Consider the following 21,727-nt stretch of genomic DNA (forward strand, 5'->3'; position numbering starts at 1 on the left):
CTAACAAATTTATTTGAGCATAAGCTTAAAATGCGACTGTTTTGATGGTATTTTACCCTCACTTTGCACTGGTGTAAATGACTGTACATTGTGCAGGGCAACAAGTCAGGACCCTTATCTGTTGTAAGAGGTGTAATATTAGATATTTCTTGATACAGGTAAATTGGAACACATGAAAAGATTCTATTTTTGTACATATGAACAAATCTCTCAAAGGGATAGGGAAAACAAAAACCAAAGAAGTTTTGTGTGGGCCATCAGCAACTCAGTTGTGCACATGCATTGATTCATGTTGGTGCTAAATAATTGCAGCTGTTTGTGGCCTGTTGGAACAGCTGTCCAGTAAACTCTACTGATCTCTTCTAGGTGAGCGAATCTGGTGTTCACAGGCCCCATGTAGCAGGTATACATGGCAGGAGCAATGATGGTGCTTACTCCCTGGTCCTGGCAGGAGGTTATGAAGACGATATAGTAAGTGAATCTTGGAGCTGTTTACTCACTGATCTTCTCTCTCAAAGATCCCAGAGTACTGAATTACACTTGTGCATTTAAAACAAAAACTTGAGGTCATCTGATATTTTGCATTCAGCAACCCATCTCTCATCTGAAGAACTTAACACCAGTTCAGACAGGGAGAATCAGGCAAAGAAAAACCGTAACCCTGAATAGTAGGCTATTCTTGCTTGGAATGAGGGTTAGGGACAAGTTAAGTAAGCTTTATATGACACTCGTGCAGCCTATCCCCTCTCCAGGAAACACTGTCCTCTTCCTAGGAAACCGATTTCCCACTCCAAAAATTGCACAGAAAACCTCCTATTTCCCTCTTGCCATATCTCCCTGTGTCAACAGTGTTCAGCACAGAGTTAGGAAGTACAATTGAACCACTACTGTTAAGTATTTGCCTGTTGGCTTTGTGGGGTGGATAGATTTAACTGGCACGGGCTTTGCCCAAAAATACTTCTCATTCTTCCACCTCTTCCCAGCCTTATTTCCCCCAATGCGTGCTTCCACAATCCATGAAATAGTCAGTTGAAAACATAAAATATATCTGGACTGCCCAATGGCCTAAGGCTTAAGTTTTCTTGCCACAAGGTCAGACTTTGGCAGATTTAGGTTTACGGTTGCAAGGACCAAGGGGAGGCAAACTGTACCCACCTAATTCCAGGGCTGCAAGGGCTGGTTTGAGTTCCTGTTGCAGGCTAGTGGGGAGACCTTGTAACTTGTGCTGTTGGCCCTGCCCTGGGCTATTTAAATAGGAAAAGGAAGCTGGGTAAAGGAGAGGGGAGCAGAAGCTGTGCAGTGGGAAGTGGGTTCTCTCTCTGGCGGTAGGAGACTAGCCTGACCAAACTTGACTTTCTTTGAGAGTTTTAAGTTTTGGCGCTCTGAGTCCTGAGGTGAGGGCCGTATGACATGTTTGTTGTAATTGCTCCTTTCCTGAAATCTATGGAAAGTCGTTATGCTGTTTTGTTAGTATGTGTTGGCTTCTTCTCCCCCCCCCCCCCCCCCCCCGATCTGTTAAAGTGAATTTATCGATGCCCATTTGGAAAAGTAAGGTTGAGGCTCCCCTGCAGTGCTAGAGCTGGTCACAAGTGGGCGCACAGGGACTGCCAACACCTTTACAAGCCCCTTTTACTGGTGCTGTACACCAGGAGTCGCCTTGCATCTGTCCTGTGGCTCCTTTTGTACTGGCTACCCCAGCACAAGGACCCACAGGACAACTGAATCTGGCAGAGCTGGGATTAGGAATCAGAATCCACTGTTCTCTCCACTAGATCAGTGTATTGCTCTGTACTGTTGCACTAGATCTGTACTGCTTTGTTCCAGCTATTTTTTGTGAGTATGAATGACTAAACAATCAATGTGTATTTCAGGATCATGGAAATTCTTTCACTTACACGGGGAGTGGAGGTCGTGATCTTTCTGGAAACAAACGTACGGCGGAACAATCTTGTGATCAAAAACTCACCAACATGAACAGGTTGGAAACATTCACGCTGTACCTCATGAAACTTTCTGCTTAGTGGCTGGCAATATAACAGACTGATAAAAGCTATTTCTCCTATTAAGTCTGTCACAGAAAACCAAAAATAAGAGAGATCTTCAAAGTTATGGCTTTGCTGTGCATGATGGTTATACATCCAATGTGTAATGGGAAAATTTCCGGTAGGACACTAGAAATGGGATTAGACCCCAGATTTAATATTTGCTGCAACCTCCAAGAACAGAGGGATGAATTAGAGCACAAGTTTTCAAACTGTAGCCTGTGGTACATTCATGATCCATACAGCACTTGGTACTGATCTGCGGAGATGACTGGTCACATGGGACTATTCTTCCCACCTTATTTTTAGCTGCTAAATTACATAAAAACAACTAAAAAATCTTTAAAATCCTTTTATGTTAGTACTCTTCCAAATAATCAGGTACTCTTGTTGGCAAGAAGATGTTTGTGAATGGGAGGTAACTGAGAAAGGCAGGACAGGCAATCCATGTAATACTCTATTAAAAGATAGTCCTCACTAAGGAAATTTGGTGATAAGGACCATTATCATGTTTCTACCCAGGTGATTGCTTGGCCTTCCCTGAAAGTTAATATTTCTCACTTTTTGTCTGGGCAAAGGAATAAACAAACAAAATGGGTGGGCAAGATTCCACACTGTTACCTGGAATTTTGGAAGAACATAGTTTGACTACCTTCCTTACTGAAGAGAGTAGTAAAAGCATAGACTGGCAATCATAAGTACATTCCACTACTGAAAAGGGAATAGTGTCTGAGCGAAACTGATAATGTCAGGCTGCATGGTAACAGTGACTGAGAAACTACTAGCACCGGTTGATTCTTGGCTGTATATCTCTGTTCTGCTTCATACCACTCCATGTTGTGTTTCCTACTTTGGCTTTGATATATGTGCTGCTCAGAGGGGTATTGAACATTAATACTACCTTACTGTACTTCATATTCATATCCTAATAGGCTTATTCCCAGGCTTTTCTTACATCATGTCTGCTTCTGGATAGTTCTTCCCTAGTAAATACATGAAATTGGTTTATTCTTGCAGAGCTCTGGCTCTGAACTGCAGTGCCCCCATCAATGATAAAGATGGAGCAGAGGCCAAGGATTGGAGAGCTGGGAAGCCAGTCAGGGTGGTAAGGAATGTAAAGGGAGGCAAACACAGCAAATATGCTCCCCGAGAGGGAAACAGATATGATGGAATATACAAGGTAAGCAGGCCTTGGAATGAATTGGGAGAGGAGGATGATAAAGATTGATGTTTGGTTATGGCAGAAATGTTTCCGTAGCTTCTAAGGGCCTTATGTCCTTCCTTTTTAGGTTGTGAAATATTGGCCCGAGACGGGGAAATCTGGCTTTTTAGTGTGGCGTTACCTACTTAGGAGGGATGATGAGGAGCCTGCCCCCTGGACCAAGGAAGGGAAGGACAGGATGAAAAAGCTTGGCCTAACAATGCAGGTATGTGATTTTTCTTGAGTAACTGCTGAAAGAACTAGGAGGAGAGCAAGGATTGTTATAGTGTCCTTTTACCTTGGCAGATGTTAAGATTCTTTGCTTTGTCTGTCTGAAGGAGGAACTTAAGAATTAGTATAGTACTTCCTCGATTGAGGGGCACTGCACCTTTATTACTGTGAATTGCTTGTTACCAGTCTATTAGTGTATCTGAAAACTAAACTTAGTTCAGTGGAATATGTTCACTGTTTACTCCAAAATACAGGCAAAATGTACTTAGTCCTTCTGGAACTCTTCTATCCCAAACTGGTGTTCTGTGGAATATAGAGTTTTGCTGCTTGTACTCTGCTAGCAAATGTATCTCTGAAGATCTTCTCTTCCTAACTCTCAAAGGTGCCACCCCTTCCTATTTCCCTCAGAGCTGGTCATAGTGAGTGGTTATGGTCAGTGGAAATTGGCACCTTCTTAATCACAAGTGTGATCTGAGTGCTGAGAGTTCTGTCTGTCCACCTTACTACATTACATTTTTACTCCTATTGCTGCAGAACCAGCACAGTTTAAGGTAATTAATTTCTAATAGCAGGGCCAAATTCTGGGATTGTTTAGGTATGTAATTCAGGGCAAAATTTGGCCCATGAAATCTTGCAGGTGGCAATGTACAAATTAGGAATAAATCTTAACTTCCAGAGGCCAGTTTGAGCTTGTTGAACAGGTAGTTAGTAAAGCGAACTTGATCTGGCGTCATTGAGGCATAATAAACATGGAATCTCACAGTACCAATTTTAGTCACTTTTTGGAGTAGAACTGCAATTTTTATTTATTTATTTGCTAACAGTAGTTCCCAGTGTCACTTGTCAGCAGTGTATTTATCAGTAGGAGAACTGAACTCTCGGAGCCAGGAAGCTGCTATTTAATGGATCTCTTTTGAGACTGGTTCACAGAATCCCAGGTTACAAGCAAATGACGGCCAATTTTATTCTTTGTCTTGGGTTTTCTAGGTGAAGCTGCTGCCTGATAATCCTTGCAATGAGTTTATTTTAATCTACTGATAAGTACCATTACTGAACTTCAAGTTCTTAAATGACATAATTGTAGCATGGTATTTTGTTGCTCCATTTGTTTACATAGACTTTCCCTACCATTTGTATGTTTGGGGGTAGAATTATTTATTCAGAGATCCCCATGAAACTAGCCTTGCCAGCTTTTGTTTTTATGGATCCTTCTGGTCCAGTGGTGCTTGGTATAAAGTAGGCCTGTGACTAGATTGGCATGAGTGTTTCAGCCCCCTTTCTTCGAGTGGTAAGGGACTGAAAGGTAACTTTACACTTCTGTAAAGTTTTGGAATAGGAAGCCAGAAAGCTTGACGTTTCTCATTTTCTGTAGCCTGTGCCTGACTTGTTTTCGAAAGGAGGAGGGGCAGGGGGTTGAAAACTTGAACATCTTTCTAAACTGGCTTTAGATCATTTTGATTTAACCTAATCTGAGAGGTTCTACCAATGAGTAGTATGTTTGCATCTGATATTTTAGAATTTTTTCTCCCCGCCCATAGTATCCTGAGGGGTATTTGGAAGCTGTTGCAAACAAAGATAAGGAGAAAGAAAACAAGAGAGGTGATGAAGAGTGTGAAACACCAGGAAAGGGAAAGAGGAAAAGGAAATCAGCAGGTTGGTATAATAGGCAAGTGAAGGTGGCAAACTCCTTCTGTAGCTCTTTTAGTGCTTTAGCAAGCTGAATATTTTGTCTCTAAAAAGGTCCACATGCTTTTTAGGTGATGAGATAAAGCTCCCCACCTCTCCTAGAGGGACTCCAAAGAAGACTAAAGTTGAGCCGTACAAGCTGACATCCCAGCAAAAGGCCCTTATTAAAGATGATGAATCCAATGAAAAACTATGGAATGAAGTACTAGAAGCTCTCAAGGATGGACCGGTATGTCAGATACTCCTCATCCCAGAACTGTAGTAGCAATAGCTACCTGTTTGTCTTCAGACATGTGCCTCTTGGCCTCACTACTTACAGGGGAATAGCCTTGCTGAATTCCATGGGAAACATTCCTTTGAGTCAGCAAGGCTGAAGGGATGGCTGTCTTCATTCAGAATGCTCCAGCTGTGCATTGAATCCTGTTTCTGGCTTCCTCAGACGTTCTAAGCTCTTCAGACAAGAATAACTTCCAGAAACTAATTTTGTTCAGTTATGTCAGCTGCTGTTTTGCTACCTGGAAATCCACAGCATGACTCAAATTGAATACTAAATATTCTGGTTGGAGTAATCTGTTGTAATTTAGGTTCCTTTTTCGGAATTCTACAGAATATTCTGCTTTCATCTTCAATTAAAGAAAGTCTCTAGCATTTTGCAGTTTTATGAATGGTGTGTTCAGTCATTTGGATTGTGCTGCACATTTGAAGAGCAGTAGAAATGGAATGACTCTATTTTCTCTGGCAGAAATTCCTGAATAAAGTAGAAGAAACCTTCCTGTGTATTTGCTGTCAGGAGGTGGTATTTCGGCCAGTCACAACAGTGTGCCAGCATAACGTGTGCAAGGTGAGTAGCCAGGATATCTGTTGTTGCTCATTAAGAAAGCTGTGAATTTCCCTATCCAAAATAAAAGTTCTCTACAGCCTTTAAGAATTGTATTATGGCTTGACAATTATGTAATAGTTCTTCTCACAGACACCTTGATTTGCCTTTCTATCTTGGTTAAGGTCATGTGAATAATGGTGACTTGAATGTTCTGTGACACAGAAGTGCCTGTAATGGACTATCCACCGTTCTGTCCTGCCAGCATCCAATTAAGAGACCTCAAAAGATTAATCACTGTTGGCTAGCAGGCTTACTCAACCCACTTAACTATTGTTTGCAGTGTTGTTGGTACCAGGATATTAGCGGAACAAGACAGGGGTGAGGTAATAAAAGATACTGCCTCACCCACCTTGTGCCCCCCACTTTTAACTATTGACGGACTTGTAAATATGATTGTGAGAACTGTTGTGAATTATTTCCTGCAGAGACAGTGGCTGATCTTAGCAACTGTGCAGTTCTTGCTCTTTAATAGTGCAATCATAAATTTAAACAATCCATATTGTATATTTAAACCTTGTGCCTAACCAAATCTCTTCACAGAAGAAAACATGCAAATACTTCCACTGTCTCACATGGCCACTCCTGAGCTGTCCTCATCCAATCTGGGTTTTTGTCAAGTGATGAATGGACTTTGCACATACCTTCTCCTCTGCCTAATAGGAGCTGTGTAAAATGAGCGAAGCTCTGCAACTTAATCTCTTAATGTCTTTTCTGTTTCTTTCCTCTCCCAGGATTGTTTGGATCGATCCTTCAGAGCAGATGTGTATAGTTGTCCAGCTTGTCGCTATGATCTTGGCAAAAACTATACTATGCAGGTGAACGAAACGCTGCAGGCCCTCCTAACTCAGCTCTTCCCTGGTTATGGCAATGGACGGTGATTCTGTAAAGCACTTCTAACTTCCTTTTGTTTAAACTTGTTATTGGGTTTTCAGTGGGCTTAATTTAAAGAAATAGTCTCCCTTCCCCAAAAAAGTTTAAGTCTTCCTTGTTATAAAATCTATAAACTTTGCGAAATCTTTTGTATGTTTGTGGGTATTTTATTTTTGTTTAAATGTTGGATTTTGCATTCCTTTTCCCCCCTGAAACCTGCCGTTCATCAGCACAGTTTTTTTTTTTGTTTTTTTTAATGGAATTACAAACTGCTTCCGGTAAGGCTGCTAAAGTTCATGACACAGTTCTCAATGTTCCCTTTTTTTTTTTAATTCAGAAAATGGCTTATTTGCTTAGAACAATCTTTATGAAGTCTATGGATTTGGCCATAAAAGTAGATCTGGTATCTCCAAGGCAGCATTTTGATGCTCCAGTTGTACAAGATGGTTCCTGGCTTATGACCTGTGACCCAGGTTGTTTTTTGGTAACCTTTTTTCCCCTTGTGCTTGTATCAAATTTTATTAAAAGCCATTCCCTACCAGTTTTGTCCACAAAAAGCCTTCATGCATTAGCCAAGTAGTTGCGGCAATAAGAACTACTACCTCAGTTGGACTTTTCTCTTACTTAGGGAACTATTTGTTCAGCCAGGTGCTGTCTTCTATCCAGAATGCCATAGTAGAACATACTAAAGCCATTTTTAAGTGCCTTTGGTCCTTTATGGGAAAGACAGGGGTCTGAATTGCCAATTTTTTTAAGCACTGTAATGTTTAAATTGCCAGCCGGATTTCTTTTGGGTAAAAGTAACACTGTAGCTGTATGTCATTAGTGTGGAGTTGCAAATTTTAAGGTTTTTTCCTGATGCTAGATGTATTATCGTAACATGCATTTACTTTTTCACTGCATTTCTACCTGGAAGTGAAGGATAAGCTTTTTGAATAATTTTAATTGAACATCTTATGATGATTGTACATGAGACCAGGAAACCTTAATTTTGTGAACAGTATGTCTTTTCCTAACAGTACCAAAGTTAGCAGTTTAATACCTCAGCATACCAGGGACTTTTTACTGCACACAGACTGGAACAAATATGCCTGTTTTTTAACTTTTACCCTTTTAAAATTATAATGTTAATATGTTGGGGAAAAACTTTTTAATAGGTTTTTGCTGAATTTGTCAATTTTTGTACAATGTGCAAGTTAAAGTTCTCAAAATAAATATCTTTTCAGATTAAAATGTTTGCCTCTGTCTCTCTTTAGGTTTTGAGATTGTGAAAATATTTCAATATTGAGATTAATTAAAATCTAGATTGGGATTCCTTTGAAAATCCCACCCTAGATCTATAGCATAAATGCAGGAACAAGGTAGAAATTTAATTTGAATTTAGAAAACTTTGTACTCTTAACACTTTTTTGTTTAAAGGGAACAAGGAAATGGATTTTCAGATGCATCTAGTTCTGGAGAATTGAATTGATGGTTCATTATACAGATTTCATTAAGAATTCTACTTCTGTCACAATTTTTCTCAGGTAACAGAATAAGAGATTGTGGAAAATAATACTGATATCTTTGAAAGCTGTTGTGTTGAATCAGCAAGAAAGGATTATATAATAATTGAAAAACATTATCTTGGTACAATCGTGTATTGACTTTGACACACGTGTGCAAAATATTCCTGCAGATGTACACTTCTTTATATGAAGGATCTAGGTATATGTGAAAAACTTCCTCTTACATTTTAAAGAATAAAATTAACATTCTGCAGTTTAGGGCTGTTGAAATGTGAAGAAGAGTGCTTCATCTAATACATTAGATACCATTCATTGGCCTTTGAGGAGCTTCCCTAAGGCTCCTACCTTCATTTAGCACCTTCCTTCTCCTCTCTTCCCGCCCCCCCCCCAAAAAAAAACAAAAAAAACCAACCCAACAACAACCCCACAACAAAAACCTATGTGGTGGTAGATGGTTGAGGGAGCCTGCTGTGACACTGGAGGAAAACTGTAGGCAGCTGTGGCAAAATTCCTGAACTGTGCTTTATTGCCAGAGCACCCCGAATCAGGTGGAAATCATAGTTTGTACCATGGATTTTTCTCAGAGTCTCTGAGCCCAGGTCAATTGACTCAGGCTCATGAGGCTTGGGCTGTGGGGCTAAAAATAGCAGTACAGATGTTCCTGCAAGGGGCAGAAGGATCTTGGAGAACAAATGTTTTGACTAGAAAGCTTTGCTGGCATACTGTTACTGACAGCTATTTTGGCAGTGTGTGTTCATATCTGGCTGCCTTTGCCACTGCAGTGTCCTCACAGCAGCTGATTGTATCACCTACAGACTTTTTTTTTTTTGTAGCACTGTGGATAGACATCCTCCTATCCCTGCACTGCCCTCTGGCACTTCATTGTGCTGCTGTCTACTGTGGGCTACCATTGCTTTCAGGGAATTGAGACTTTGAGGTCTGTTCCATCCAGTAATGTACTGTTCTTTTTCACAACATTTTTTCCATCTTGTTGCTAAAACATATATTGAGCACAAATCTTGGGACCGGGCCAGTAATCCTCTTCTATTTGTGGAACCACAGTAGTTGGACATATAGCAGGGATACTGAGGATGAATGGATGATAGACTGCGAATGAAGCTGACTAGCTGCTGCAGGTATTCACAGACCGAGAGCACACAGTGGAGTGGTGGCTTTGGATCTATACAATGAGGAGAGGGGTGGGACTAGATCATGATCCAAATCTGGAATGACCAGCAGTGGTTCCAGAACTTTTGGATGCACAAGGCCATGCTCTGGAGTTCTGTGCCAAGCTCACCCTGCAGTGCCCAGACACCAAGATGAGAGCGCCTCTGCCAGTAGAGAAGTGGGTGGCAATTGCTGTTGGGCTATGGACAATCAGTTTGGTGTTGGAAAATCTGCAATGGGGGGGGGTCACTTATGCAGGTGTGCAAGGTGACTAAGTATATCCTGCTGCATAGTATTGTCATATTGTACAACATGCAGGAAATAAATTGATTCAATGAAAAGAGCTGGTAAGGTGATATATGGGATACATATCCCTATTTTCTCCCAGGTGTTTGTCTTCTCCCCCAACTTTTCACACACCCCATTGCTTCTCAATACACAAACTGAAGACTGACTTCTCCATGCATATGCAATCACTGTCTCCCCATGGGTAACTTACTGACATGAAAGTTGGCTGGTTAGAGAAGGCTGCTCTTTTGTAGGAATATAGGCCTTCATTTGACAAGCTGAAAGTAGGGACATCTTCCCCAGGCCAGCCTATCGATGCTATAATGAGATTGCAATGCCAGTTGTGATTCTCTGGAACTCAACTTCCCATTGCCTGCCTGGCTTATGAAGTTATTGACTGGGTATCTGGACAGAAGAAAGATTTTAAGTATTGCCGGGGCAGGTGCAAGGTGGGTGTGGAGCGTGTTTGGAAAACTGAAGAGCAGGTGCATATGTCTCATGACCATGCTTGGTCTCAGCAAAAAACAAACAAACAAAAAAAAACACATTCCTGTTGCTGCATGCTGTGTATTGCATAATATCTGCAAGGCCAAGGGGGAAATGCTATTACCAGGTGGAAAGGTGCTGGCTTTTGACCAGCCTGAGACCAGACCAATTATTGGTGCTACTGTAAGTGCTGCCCAGGTGAGGGAAGTGTTAACTGCCTGCTGTAAGTATGTGTTTATCTAGACAGTTACCTAGTTTATCAGTTGTGGGCAAGAGGAGACTGCTGTGGGGCATTTGTATCAGTGTTGTATGACAGAAAATAAATCAAGGTTTTCACAAACTTTTTTGAATTGCATTATAAATAAATTGGTTAGTCTCTAAGGTGCCACAAGTCCTCCTTTTCTTTTTGCGAATACAGACTAACAGGGCTGTTACTCTGAAACCTGTCATTATAAATGTTTAAAGTTAAATTCATGGGGGAGGGAAGTATATCCTGCTAGTCCTACTCCAGGTGTTGCTGCAATTTAGGTGTAATCAAAACTGTTCTTATTGTAGACCAGACCAAGCTGGGATGCAAAGGATACTGTGGCAGGGAGGACAGGGGCCGGGAGTGAGTTCTTCAACCCTCGCCAGAAAAAGAATGCGGAGGTGCTACTAGAAAAGGAGGACTTGTGGCACTAACCAATTTATTTGAGCATGAGCTTTCTTGAGCTACAGCTCACTTCATCGGATGCATCCGATGAAGTGCGAAAAAGGGGCTGTTACTCTGAAACCTGTCTTTAGGCGCTACTGAGTATGCGCCCCTGGAACACAGCTCGAGGGGAACGGGGAAGGCCTCCTAGAAAAGCCGCGCGGTGCAGCTTTTTATCTTAATTTGAAGAAGCACTTTCTGTCCCTGCTGGGCTGAGGTAGAGGGAAAGCACCCTTGCGAGGGGGACGTATGTGTCACGCTTGTGGAAACTTGCCGGGGGGGGGGGGGAAGCGCAGGTCCCCACAGCGCTTGCAGGGCTGGGGGGGAGAAGCGGGCGCTGGCCCGGGGGGGGGGAGGCGGCTCGACGGGGGCACGGCGCGGGGGGCCGGGGTGCAGGCGGGCGCTCTGCCTTACCCTTGGCCCGCGGGGAAGGGCTTGCGGGGCCGGCCCTTGAGCGCCCTGCCCGCTCACCGCTTGCACGACGGGCTGGGGGAGGAAGGTGTAGCCCTGTATCAGCCCCTCCTCTCCCCGGAGAACAGCCCTTGGGCCCCTGCCCTATTGGTGCACAGAGCCCTGCAAACCCCCCGGCTTGCAGCTGTGCCGCGCCTCACGTACTCACTTCCCCGCAACGGCGCCTGACAGCAGGGTCGGGGGCGGAGTGACTGGCACCTCCGCCAGCCCCTCCCAGCACGCTTCACCTTCTCCCACCCAATGGCGACGCCGCAGGGGCGGGGCTTTCTCGTTCCTCTAACCGGGTTGGCCGAAGGGCGCTGAGTGGCGTGAGCGCCGGCAATGGGCCTGCCTGGCTCGGCTCGAGGGGTGGGCGGGCCGTACCCGAGCGGCCTCTTCCACTGTGGGCTTGTTGTTCGGCAGAGAGGCCGGGGAGTGGGGGACGCCGCTGCCCGTCACGAGCCGGGCCGCCAGTGGGCGCGGAGGTAGGGGGCGGCCTGGGCCAATGAGGGAGGGAAGGGGGCGGGCGGCAGGTAGGTGCTGGCGGTGGGATATTGCCAGTAGCCACCCTCGGCCCCCTTTCCGCTTTGCTCCCCCTCCCCCGCCCGCGGGCCGCGCTGTGCTGGCTGGGAGCTGCGGGGTGGCCGCCGAGGAGGCGGTGCGGGGACGGGAGACCGGCCGCAAGCTCAGGTAGGGCCCCGCCTGGGGGGACGGGGATTCGCCTCAGCGGCCGGGCCGGGCCTCAGCGGCCTGGGGCTCGGGCTCCCCCGGCCGGGGCCGACGCTCCCGCCCCGTCCCGCCTCCCCCCCCCCCCTCACGGGACCCGGCCCGTCCCCGGCGTCCGCTGCCTCGGAGCAGCCGCGCTGCCGGGGCGACTCGGCCCGGCCTCGCTCGGTCGCGGACACCCCTTTCCCTCTCCCCCCAGCGCTGGGGCTTCTCCCGGCCCGGGACCCGTCCCTTCCCCCCGCCCCCTGCCCGGGCCCTCCAGCCTGCGCCCTGCGGGGCTGGGCGCCCCCCTCAGGCGCTACCCGCCCCGGGCTGGCGGGGCCCGTGCGTGGGGGACGCGTCTCCTCCCTCGGCCCCCGTCCCCTCCCCGCTTTGTCTCGGGGGTGCCTCGCCGCTGCTGTTATTTTAGTACCGCTAACTGCGCAGGCTGCTCGGAGCGCCCCCTTCCCCCCCCGCCCCCGGCCGCCCTTCTCCTGGGCCGGGGGGGGTCGCTGCCCTAGGCTTCCCGGGGAGAAGTGTCCAGCCCCCCGGAGAGCGGAGCTGATAGTCCCCAGATCTGCCCCGGGGGTGTGTGTGTATGTGGGGGGGGGGGTTAGGCTGGGAGAGCAGTGGGGGGCTGTTGGAGAAGGAGGAGGGGTTGGTAAGCATGGGGTTGTGTGGGGGGGAGGCTGGGAGAGCAGTGGGGGGGCTGTTGGAGAAGGAGGAGGGGTTGTTAAGCATGGGGTTGTGTGGGGGGGAGGCTGGGAGAGCAGTGGGGGGGCTGTTGGAGAAGGAGGAGGGGTTGGTAAGCATGGGGTTGTGTGGGGGGGAGGCTGGGAGAGCAGTGGGGGGGCTGTTGGAGAAGGAGGAGGGGTTGTTAAGCATGGGGTTGTGTGGGGGGGAGGCTGGGAGAGCAGTGGGGGGGCTGTTGGAGAAGGAGGAGGGGTTGGTAAGCATGGGGTTGTGTGGGGGGGAGGCTGGGAGAGCAGTGGGGGGGCTGTTGGAGAAGGAGGAGGGGTTGGTAAGCATGGGGTTGTGGGGGGGGTAAGGCTGGGAGAGCAGTGGGGGGGCTGTTGGAGAAGGAGGAGGGGTTGGTAAGCATGGGGTTGTGTGGGGGGGGTAAGGCTGGGAGAGCAGTGGGGGGCTGTTGGAGGAGGAGGAGGAGGGATTGGTAAGCATGGGGTTGTGTGTGGGGGGTAAGGCTGGGAGAGCAGTGGGGGGCTGTTGGAGGAGGAGGAGGAGGGATTGGTAAGCATGGGGTTGTGTGTGGGGGAGGCTGGGAGAGCATGGGGGGGCTGTTGGAGGAGGAGGAGGAGGGGTTGGTAAGCATGGGGTTGTGGGGGGTAAGGCTGGGAGAGCAGTGGGGGGCTGTTGGAGGAGGAGGAGGGGTTGGTAAGCATGGGGTTGTGTGTGGGGGGGGTAAGGCTGGGAGAGCAGTGGGGGGCTGTTGGAGGAGGAGGGGGGATTGGTAAGTATGGGGTTGTGTGTGGGGGGGGTAAGGCTGGGAGAGCATGGGGGGGCTTTTGGAGGAGGCGGGATTGACAAACATGGGGTTGTCGGGGGGGCACAGTTGCGAGCCCCCCCTTAAAAATGTCTGTTAATGTCTTGTGAAAATAAAGCAGACTGGGTGGGTGGTGGGTGAACATGATGTGCCAAAGCCCCAGATGCCTCTAGAGGGGCCTGTGCAAGCACTGGGTCTGGGAGGGGGGGTGTCAGTGGGCTTGTGAACAGTTGTTACATGATGGAGGATTTATTTATGCGGCGAATAGTAAATGAGCTGGTAAGCGATTTACAGCAGGATTTTCCTCTGAAAGGAGATGTTCGTGTTTGTGTCTTTGCGGAGGGGGGAGGGTTGTTTTGTTTTTGGTAGCTGCAGATAGGTCAGTGGTGTACTTTTAATATCTTACTAGTTCACAAAAAGCTTGTATTTAGTGGAAATGTGGGTAGTACTATTGTGGTACTGGAATTGGCACCGTCTAGGACCTGAATTTAGGCTTTTAGGCTCTAAAATATAATCCCAGTGTTAATGGAAATGTCCTTGTTTATATTTAGACATTTTTGCCCTGAAATGTTTGCAGCACAAACATTGCAGTTCTGTGCTGCTGAATGAGAAAGTGAAAATGATTAGCTGGGTAGTTTCCAAACTGTGATCCTGAGCTGGCAGTGGTCTGCAGAGGACTAGTTGGCTGGTCATATAATGCTGTCTGTCCTCTTCTTGTTTCTAGCTGAGAAATTGTGTTTTAAAAATAGCTAGAAATATATGAAATGCTTTTGTCTCAGTGATAGTGTGTGATTGCCCACTCCCCTCCTATTGGTAATCTCTATGATTGAGTGTGAATGAGTATGAGTGTATTGTGGACAGTCTGTTAATTAAACTGTGATCTAGCCTGTCAAAAAGTTTGGTAGCCCCTGAACTGGAGAACTTGCATTCTTCAAGATGAAAGTGTTGCATGGAGATGGAGGGACAATATACACTGTGAAAAGTAATACTAAAAGCATATCTTTTATAATCCAATTTAAAGTGTTTAAAATTGGGCAAAAACTTGGTTTTAGAATGGTTTTTTTTCTGTGACATTTTATATCTCTTGTAATGAACAAATATGTTATACATATGGATATTACCTTGGTGTAAAATTCAGACCTCCTAAAATTCAGTTAGCAACCCGTTTCACAAAATGAGGATCAAAACCTCATTAAAGAAGCTCTGACAATTTGAAATCCAGCCTGTTTTTTTGGTGTTAAAGGTTGGAGGTTCTACTTCAACCTCTGAGATTCCCTTCTACTCCTTGTAGCTTTGTGTTCCCAGTTAGCTGTTTTAAATATTTGTGCCCTACTGCTGTGCGTATTAATGAGAATGTCCTATGGAAGATGCAGGAGGTAGTTGTCCCACTGTACTCGGCACTGATGAGGGCTTAGCTGGATGTTGTGTCTGGTTTGGGGCACCATGCTTTACGAAAGATGTGTCCAAATTGGAAAAAGTCCAGAGAAGAGCAACAAAAATGATAAAATGTTTAGAAAACCTGACATATGAGGAAAGATTAAAAAAAACAAACAAACTGACCATGTTAAGTCTTCCATCCATTCCATCCCCTGTCATTCAGTCCCAGTTTCTGGCAGTCAGAGGCTTACGGACACCCAGAGCACTAAGTTGTATCCCTGACTATCTTGGCTAATAGCCGTTGATGGACCTATCCTCCGCGAACTTCTCTAAATCTTTTTTGAACCCAGTTATAACATTTGGCCTTCACAACATCCACTGGCAAGGAATTCTAGAGGTTGACTGTGTGTTGTGTGAAGAAGTACTGCCTTATGTTTGTTTCAAGCCCTGCTTCCCATTAATTTCATCAGGTGATCCCTGGTTCTTGTGTTGTGTGAAAGGGTAAATAACACTTCCTTATTTACTTTCTCCACACCAGTCATGGTTTGATAGACCTCTATCACATCCTTTCTTAGTCATCTCTTTGCCAATCTGAACTGTCCCAGTCTTTGTAATCTCTCCATGTGGAAGCTGTTCCATACCCCTAATCAGTTTTGCTGCTCTTCTTTGTACTTTTCCCAATTCTAAAATATCTTATTTCAGATGGGGCAGCCAGAACTGTATGCGGTATTCAAGGTGTGAGTATATCATGGATTTATATAGTGGCATTATGATATTTTCTGGTTTTTTATCTAGCCCTTTCCTAACAGCTCCTAACACCGTTACCTTTTTTTGACTTGAGAAAAGAAGACTATGGGGGGATCTGATAACTCTTCAGATAGGTTAAAGGCTATTATAAAGACGATGGTGATTGACTGTTCTTCATGACCACTGAAGGTAGGACAAGAAGTAATTTGCAGCAAGAGAAATTTAGGCAAGATATTAGGAAAAAATGTTCATACTTTTAAGGATAGTCGAGTACTGGAATAGACTTCTAAGAGAGGTTGTGGAATCCCTGTCATTGGAGGTTTTTAAAAACTGGTTAGACAAAACACCTGTCAGGGATGGTTTAGGTCGTAAACCATCCCTGACAGGTGTTTGTCTAACCTGTAAGTATACCTGGTCCTACATCTGCATGGGGGATGCTGGACTAAGTGGCCTGTTGCGGTCTCTTCCAGCTATATGATTCTCTGTTTTTGTCTTGAACTGAACTGCTGTTGTATCACATGTAATGGAGACATATTATAGCCTGAGGCCCACACCAGGGTCTCATCCTTTACCACAGTAGTTCTCAAACTTTCCAGACTACTGTACCCCTTTCAGGAGTTTGATTTGTCTTGCATACCCCCAAGTTCCACGTCCCTTAAAAATGATTTGCTTACAAAATCAGACAAAAATGTGAAAGTATCACACTATTACTGAAAAATAGCTTTTCTCATTTTTACCATATAATTATAAAATAAATCAAGTGAAATATTTGTTTTACTTACCTTTCAGTATATCGTATATAGAGCAGTATAAACAAGTCATTATCTGTGTGAAAGTTTAGTTTGTACTGATTTTGCTAGTGCTTTTTATGTAGCCTGTTGTAAAACTAGGCAAATATCTAGATGAGTTGAGGTACACCTTGGAAGACCTCTGTGTACCCCCCCAGGCTTATGCATGCCCCTGGTTGAGAACCACTGCCTTAACAGATAGGGTAGAAGTGTGGGTTACTTACTGATTAACAGATTGTAGCAGGCACCTTGAGTGATCAAAAAGAAATTCAGGTATCTTGCATATTCAAAACTTGGACTGTTCTTGTGGACGGTTTCAGAGTAACAGCCGTGTTAGTCTGTATTCGCAAAAAGAAAAGGAGTACTTGTGGCACCTTAGAGACTAACCAATTTATTTGAGCATGAGCTTTCGTGAGCTACAGCTCACTTCATCGGATGTGGAATAACCTTTCAGAGGAATTTTAATGATTGGGAGAAACTTGTATATCCAGCCATAAATGGGTAAACATATTGGCTGTGTGATTTTTCTTTTGCGGGGGGGGGTGTGTGTGCAATCTGTTAGAAATTATATAGTTAAGTTTTCTGGTAGGATAATCAACTGTGATCCAGTGAAGTGAGCTGTAGCTCACGAAAGCTTATGCTGAAATAAATTTGTTAGTCTCTAAGGTGCCACAAGTACTCCTGTTCTTTTTGCGAATACAGACTAACACGCTGCTACTCTGAAAACTTTGATATGGTAAACAATGTCCTGGTATTTAAGTGGCCATAATTAGGCTACAAAGTTTACACCTTATTAAGATGAATAGGGAAGTTCACAGTTGGTGCTGTTGTTTCAGTCTGTCTTCCTGCAGGCTGAGACAACCATGCATCAGTTAACACATTGTGAAGTGTCTTTGCAACCATAAGGGCTACAAACTAATTTTTTTAAATTAGATTGAAACGTCATGAACATAGAAGAATCTGGGAGACAATGAATGTTTTCCACCCCTTGCTCCCCTGACTTTTCAATGTTTTGGGTTAAAATATAGAAAGTGCATTGTGGTGGTTGACCACTGTATCTCCATTGGTTACCTGCTTGCATCTGTGGGCAGCATTACATGGAATGTAATGTCCATTAGTTGTCACCCATGTTCCAAATCGAATTTGGCAGTCTAAGTGAGAGACTCATTGAATACTGTTAGAAGCCATTATGGTTGGTGTGGCAAAGCAGGATGGTGTGTTTGAGTAATAAGTTTATAATCCATGTGCTGCATTATGTACTAAATCTTGATTTAAAAATTATTGCATGTAATATCTAAATCTCAGATGTTAAAGTAACGATTTATCTTTATCATGGGCTTAAGTACAAAATCCTCGCTCACTAGTTTTCTTGGCAAATATTTTCTGTCACTGGTAACATATACAGGAGGCCAGACTAGCTGATCTAATGAGCCCTTCTGGCCTTAAACTCTATAAATCTAGGTTATTTTTAAAAAAAATTTGTTGGATGAAACAAAAGTTTACACCACTCTTGGACTGACTTCACAGGATTTCAGAGCGAAGGGAATAGCTGTAGTAGCTAACTACAGTGAGGATGCTATAAAGAAGGTTACACACTATCCCTCAATAGCAATGTACCTGGATATACTCTCTCAACCTTTCCAGACTACTGTACCCCTTTCAAGAGTCTGGTTTGTCTTGCGTAGCCCAAGTTTCACCTCACTTAAACACTACTTATATACAAAATCAGACATAAAAATATGAGTGTCACAACACACTGTTACTGAAAATTTGCTCACTTTCTCATTTTTACCATATAATTATAAAATAAATAAATTGGAATATGAATATTGTACTTACATTTCAGTGTATAGTATATAGAGCAGTATAAACGAGTCATTGTACGAAATTTTAGTTTGTACTGACTTCACTAGTGTTTTTTATGTAGCCTATTGTAAAACCAGGCAAATATCTAGATGAGTTGATGTACCCCCTGGAAGACCTCTGGAGGGTACACATATCCCTGGTTAAGAACCCCTGGTCTATAGTAAACCATTGTTGAGAGGGATGGCATTTTCCCATCTTGGATTTGCTCTACTGAGCTAATTCTGTTCGCTACTCGCTATAAGTTTTTTCTTATTCTTCGGCCAAATATTACCTGTTTGCTCAACTTATGAATATGGCCGTAAGATTAGTTAACAAATAGTATATGATGGTAGGGTAAGTATTTGAATTTATACTTGCATGGTTTAATAATCATATTTCATCATATAAGTTGTGCAACTCCATAATTATGTACTTGTTAGATGGCTGAAGGCACTAGAAAACACACCTGTGCTTTATTGTGCTGTTCTGGTATAAGAAGACCTTTGATCTTTCTGTGCTTTAACCATGGTGATGGTTTGCAACATTTCCTCGGGACTTTCACACCAATTACTTTGGGTGGCTAGTAGACTCATTTTCCCTATCCCCAAAGAGACAGAGCAGGTTCACAGATTTTATTTTTAAACTTGACTTCAGAGTCACTGTATTTGAAGCTGCAGTTTGGTGAGAAGGTAATCTTGTTTGCAGTTCAGAGTTCATCAAGAGCCTGCCTTGAAATGTTTGAGAACTAATGCTGCTCAGAATCTGCAAGATAATGTAGGGCACTAGAGAGAGCTCAGTCGTTCTCAGAGGTCTTATGCCTTCCTATGATATTTTAAGAAATTTTGTAATATCAAACAAATATGGCAATAGTTCATTGTTGGCCTAACAACCAGCATTTTCTTGTGTCAGTAATGTATATATTAGGGTTTGAAGCTGTAGACTCGAGAGAACAGAGCTGCTTATTAAAGCTGAATTGCAGAACTTTATCTTCATAAGAGATTAAGGGAACAGGGACGCTATCTTGCTGTCTCCTGTGTGACATTTATGCTGCATATATTAGTGTCTTTGCTTTTGTTTTTTTCCTTCTGTATCCAAGGCACCTTTTTCAATATTGTTTTCTGTGAAGCTAGCTTTCTTTGTTCCAGATTTTGTTTTAACTTTGGGTTTGATTTGCAACTCTTCCTACAACCATAACTTTTTAAACATGTATTTGAAATTGAAATTCAGGAAACAGATTTGTATAATGTACATTTGAAAACTGTTTTTACATTTTTCCTGGCTGCAAAGCTAATATGTGTAAAAACTATCTTAATTCATACAAATTCAAACGCTTTTTGATGCTTTAAAGGTTTCTTCCAGAATAGCATTTTACTGAGGTATATTTCTAGAGGCAAGTAGAATACACTCTGCTTCTAGGTCCTGTCTTTCTCTCTGCTGTCTTGTACTTGTGCTCAGTCTTTTCCTGAGCTGATAATTTTCTGGCAGTGCAGCTGCCTTAAAGCTTGGAATCTAGGTCAGTGTGTCACACCCACTGTAGGCAGGGCCTATGAGCATCTTGTATATGAGAGTACTAATAAGAACTTGAATTCATAGAACAGTAAAAGCATTTTTTAAAATCTCATGCAGATGAACAGTAAATATCTGAAATTACAACTCCATAGACTACAATCCTGCAATAACATTTTCAGCAATTTGCTCAATTTGAATTTTGGTAATCATGGTAGGGTTGCTGAAGGTGGGCTATTGGGAGTTAATCTTTATGAAGCTAGTGATCTGCTATAGGAGTTGCGCTGAGTGGTGGAGTAATTAGGTTATAATGGTGTAAAATTATTTCAGGTGCTCTGATAGGCAAACAGTAAAAATAGACTGTAGATAACTTCTCAAGTTTGCAGCACTCTAGATTCTGAATCAATTGTTGTGGAAAGATCTTAAAATTATTGCCCTAAGTAGGAGTATAAGTAAGAGATGTACTAGACTTTTCAGTTTACCATGCCAAGGGGAAGAAGCTGCCCCTCGCCACAGCCTTGGCATTTGAAGTGGAAAATCCTGAGGGCTGGCACTACAAAGTTAGGTCAGCTTAACTGTTGCTTGGGGCTGTGAAAATATTTACTCTCTGTGTGGTGTAATTAAGATGACCTAAACCTCGGTGTGGACACTGCTAGGTCAACATAAAAGTTCTTCCAAGCATCTAGGATAACTGCATCTCAGAGAGGTATATTTACTACAATGATGAAAGAACCCTTTCTGTCGCTATAGTGTCTACACAACCGTGTCTGGACAGGGAATGCTGTAGTGTTCCTCATGTAGACGTTCCTTCATGTTGTGGTGTTTGTATCCTGGCTAAAAGAAAAGGAGTACTTGTGGCACCTTAGAGACTAACCAATTTATTTGAGCATAAGCTTTCGTGAGCTACAGCTCACTTCATCGGATGCATCCGATGAAGTGAGCTGTAGCTCACGAAAGCTTATGCTCAAATAAATTGGTTAGTCTCTAAGGTGCCACAAGTACTCCTTTTCTTTATGCGAATACAGACTAACACGGCTGTTACTCTGAAACCTGTCTTGTGACAGTTATTTGGGCAATTTTACTTAGAGCCCTGCTGCTCCCCAGTTATTGTTCTGAGGCCATCTGGTGGCTTTTTAAATGAACAGCCACTGGGGCACATTCACAGCTGGACCAAATACACCTCTTCCAATCAGCAAAAGCCATGTGGTATGTATGCTGTAGGGAACAGAGCCCCTTTAGCCACAGCAAAGTAGAGCTTCTAACTGGCTGTGGGTTGTATCCCGTTGGGCAGGGAAGCAGCCAATAGGAAGGCAGAGGTCGGGTATAAACCTGGAATCGGCTCTCATGTGACTCAGTACGGTGGTGGCTGCTGCACCATTTTGCAAACCTCAGTGATTTTTTTTATGGCAAAAATTTGGGCATTTTGAAGCAAATTGACTTTCAGTGATTTTGGACTACTTTGAGCTTGTGAACACTGCTCTGTGTTTATCCATGTGCAATTGCTGTCAGCCAGAAGGCAATTCTTAAACCTGCAAACTGCTTTATTCTGTATAAGTGGGTGTACGCAAATTAATGCCATGCCTTGCACAAAGGCAGTTAACTTGTATATATTTATGTTCTGAATCCTAACTCTTGGGTGTCATCTACATCAGGAGGAAAGGTGCTACTTTCAATTGAATTAGCTTAGTTGAACTACTTTAACTCAATTTGTCTTGTTGGATTTGGAGCTTGCCAAGCCAATTTACAGCAGCCTCATCA

General features: G+C 43.9%; 2 protein-coding genes across 19 annotated transcripts in view; both read left to right on the forward strand.

The window, feature by feature from the left end:
• Window positions 1-8,143, forward strand: part of UHRF1 (ubiquitin like with PHD and ring finger domains 1) — a 76,629-nt gene extending 68,486 nt beyond the window's left edge. For all 8 annotated transcript variants that reach the window (XM_073324078.2, XM_073324079.2, XM_073324080.2 and 5 more), the window contains 8 exons: window positions 367-471; window positions 1,872-1,978; window positions 3,060-3,222; window positions 3,332-3,469; window positions 5,013-5,127; window positions 5,232-5,389; window positions 5,903-6,001; window positions 6,772-8,143. In XM_073324078.2, coding sequence (XP_073180179.1) covers window positions 367-471; window positions 1,872-1,978; window positions 3,060-3,222; window positions 3,332-3,469; window positions 5,013-5,127; window positions 5,232-5,389; window positions 5,903-6,001; window positions 6,772-6,918 — 1,032 coding nt within the window. In that variant the 3' untranslated portion in view covers window positions 6,919-8,143. The remainder of the gene's footprint in view (window positions 1-366; window positions 472-1,871; window positions 1,979-3,059; window positions 3,223-3,331; window positions 3,470-5,012; window positions 5,128-5,231; window positions 5,390-5,902; window positions 6,002-6,771) is intronic.
• Window positions 8,144-12,005: 3,862 nt separating this feature from the next.
• KDM4B (lysine demethylase 4B) overlaps window positions 12,006-21,727 on the forward strand; it is a 178,456-nt gene continuing 168,734 nt past the window's right edge. For all 11 annotated transcript variants that reach the window (XR_012156240.2, XM_073324669.2, XM_073324670.2 and 8 more), the window contains exon 1: window positions 12,006-12,190. The gene's annotated coding sequence lies outside the window, so the exon portion shown is untranslated. The remainder of the gene's footprint in view (window positions 12,191-21,727) is intronic.

Source organism: Lepidochelys kempii, chromosome 25, assembly GCF_965140285.1.
Source record: "Lepidochelys kempii isolate rLepKem1 chromosome 25, rLepKem1.hap1, whole genome shotgun sequence".
Taxonomy (NCBI): Eukaryota; Metazoa; Chordata; order Testudines; family Cheloniidae; genus Lepidochelys; species Lepidochelys kempii.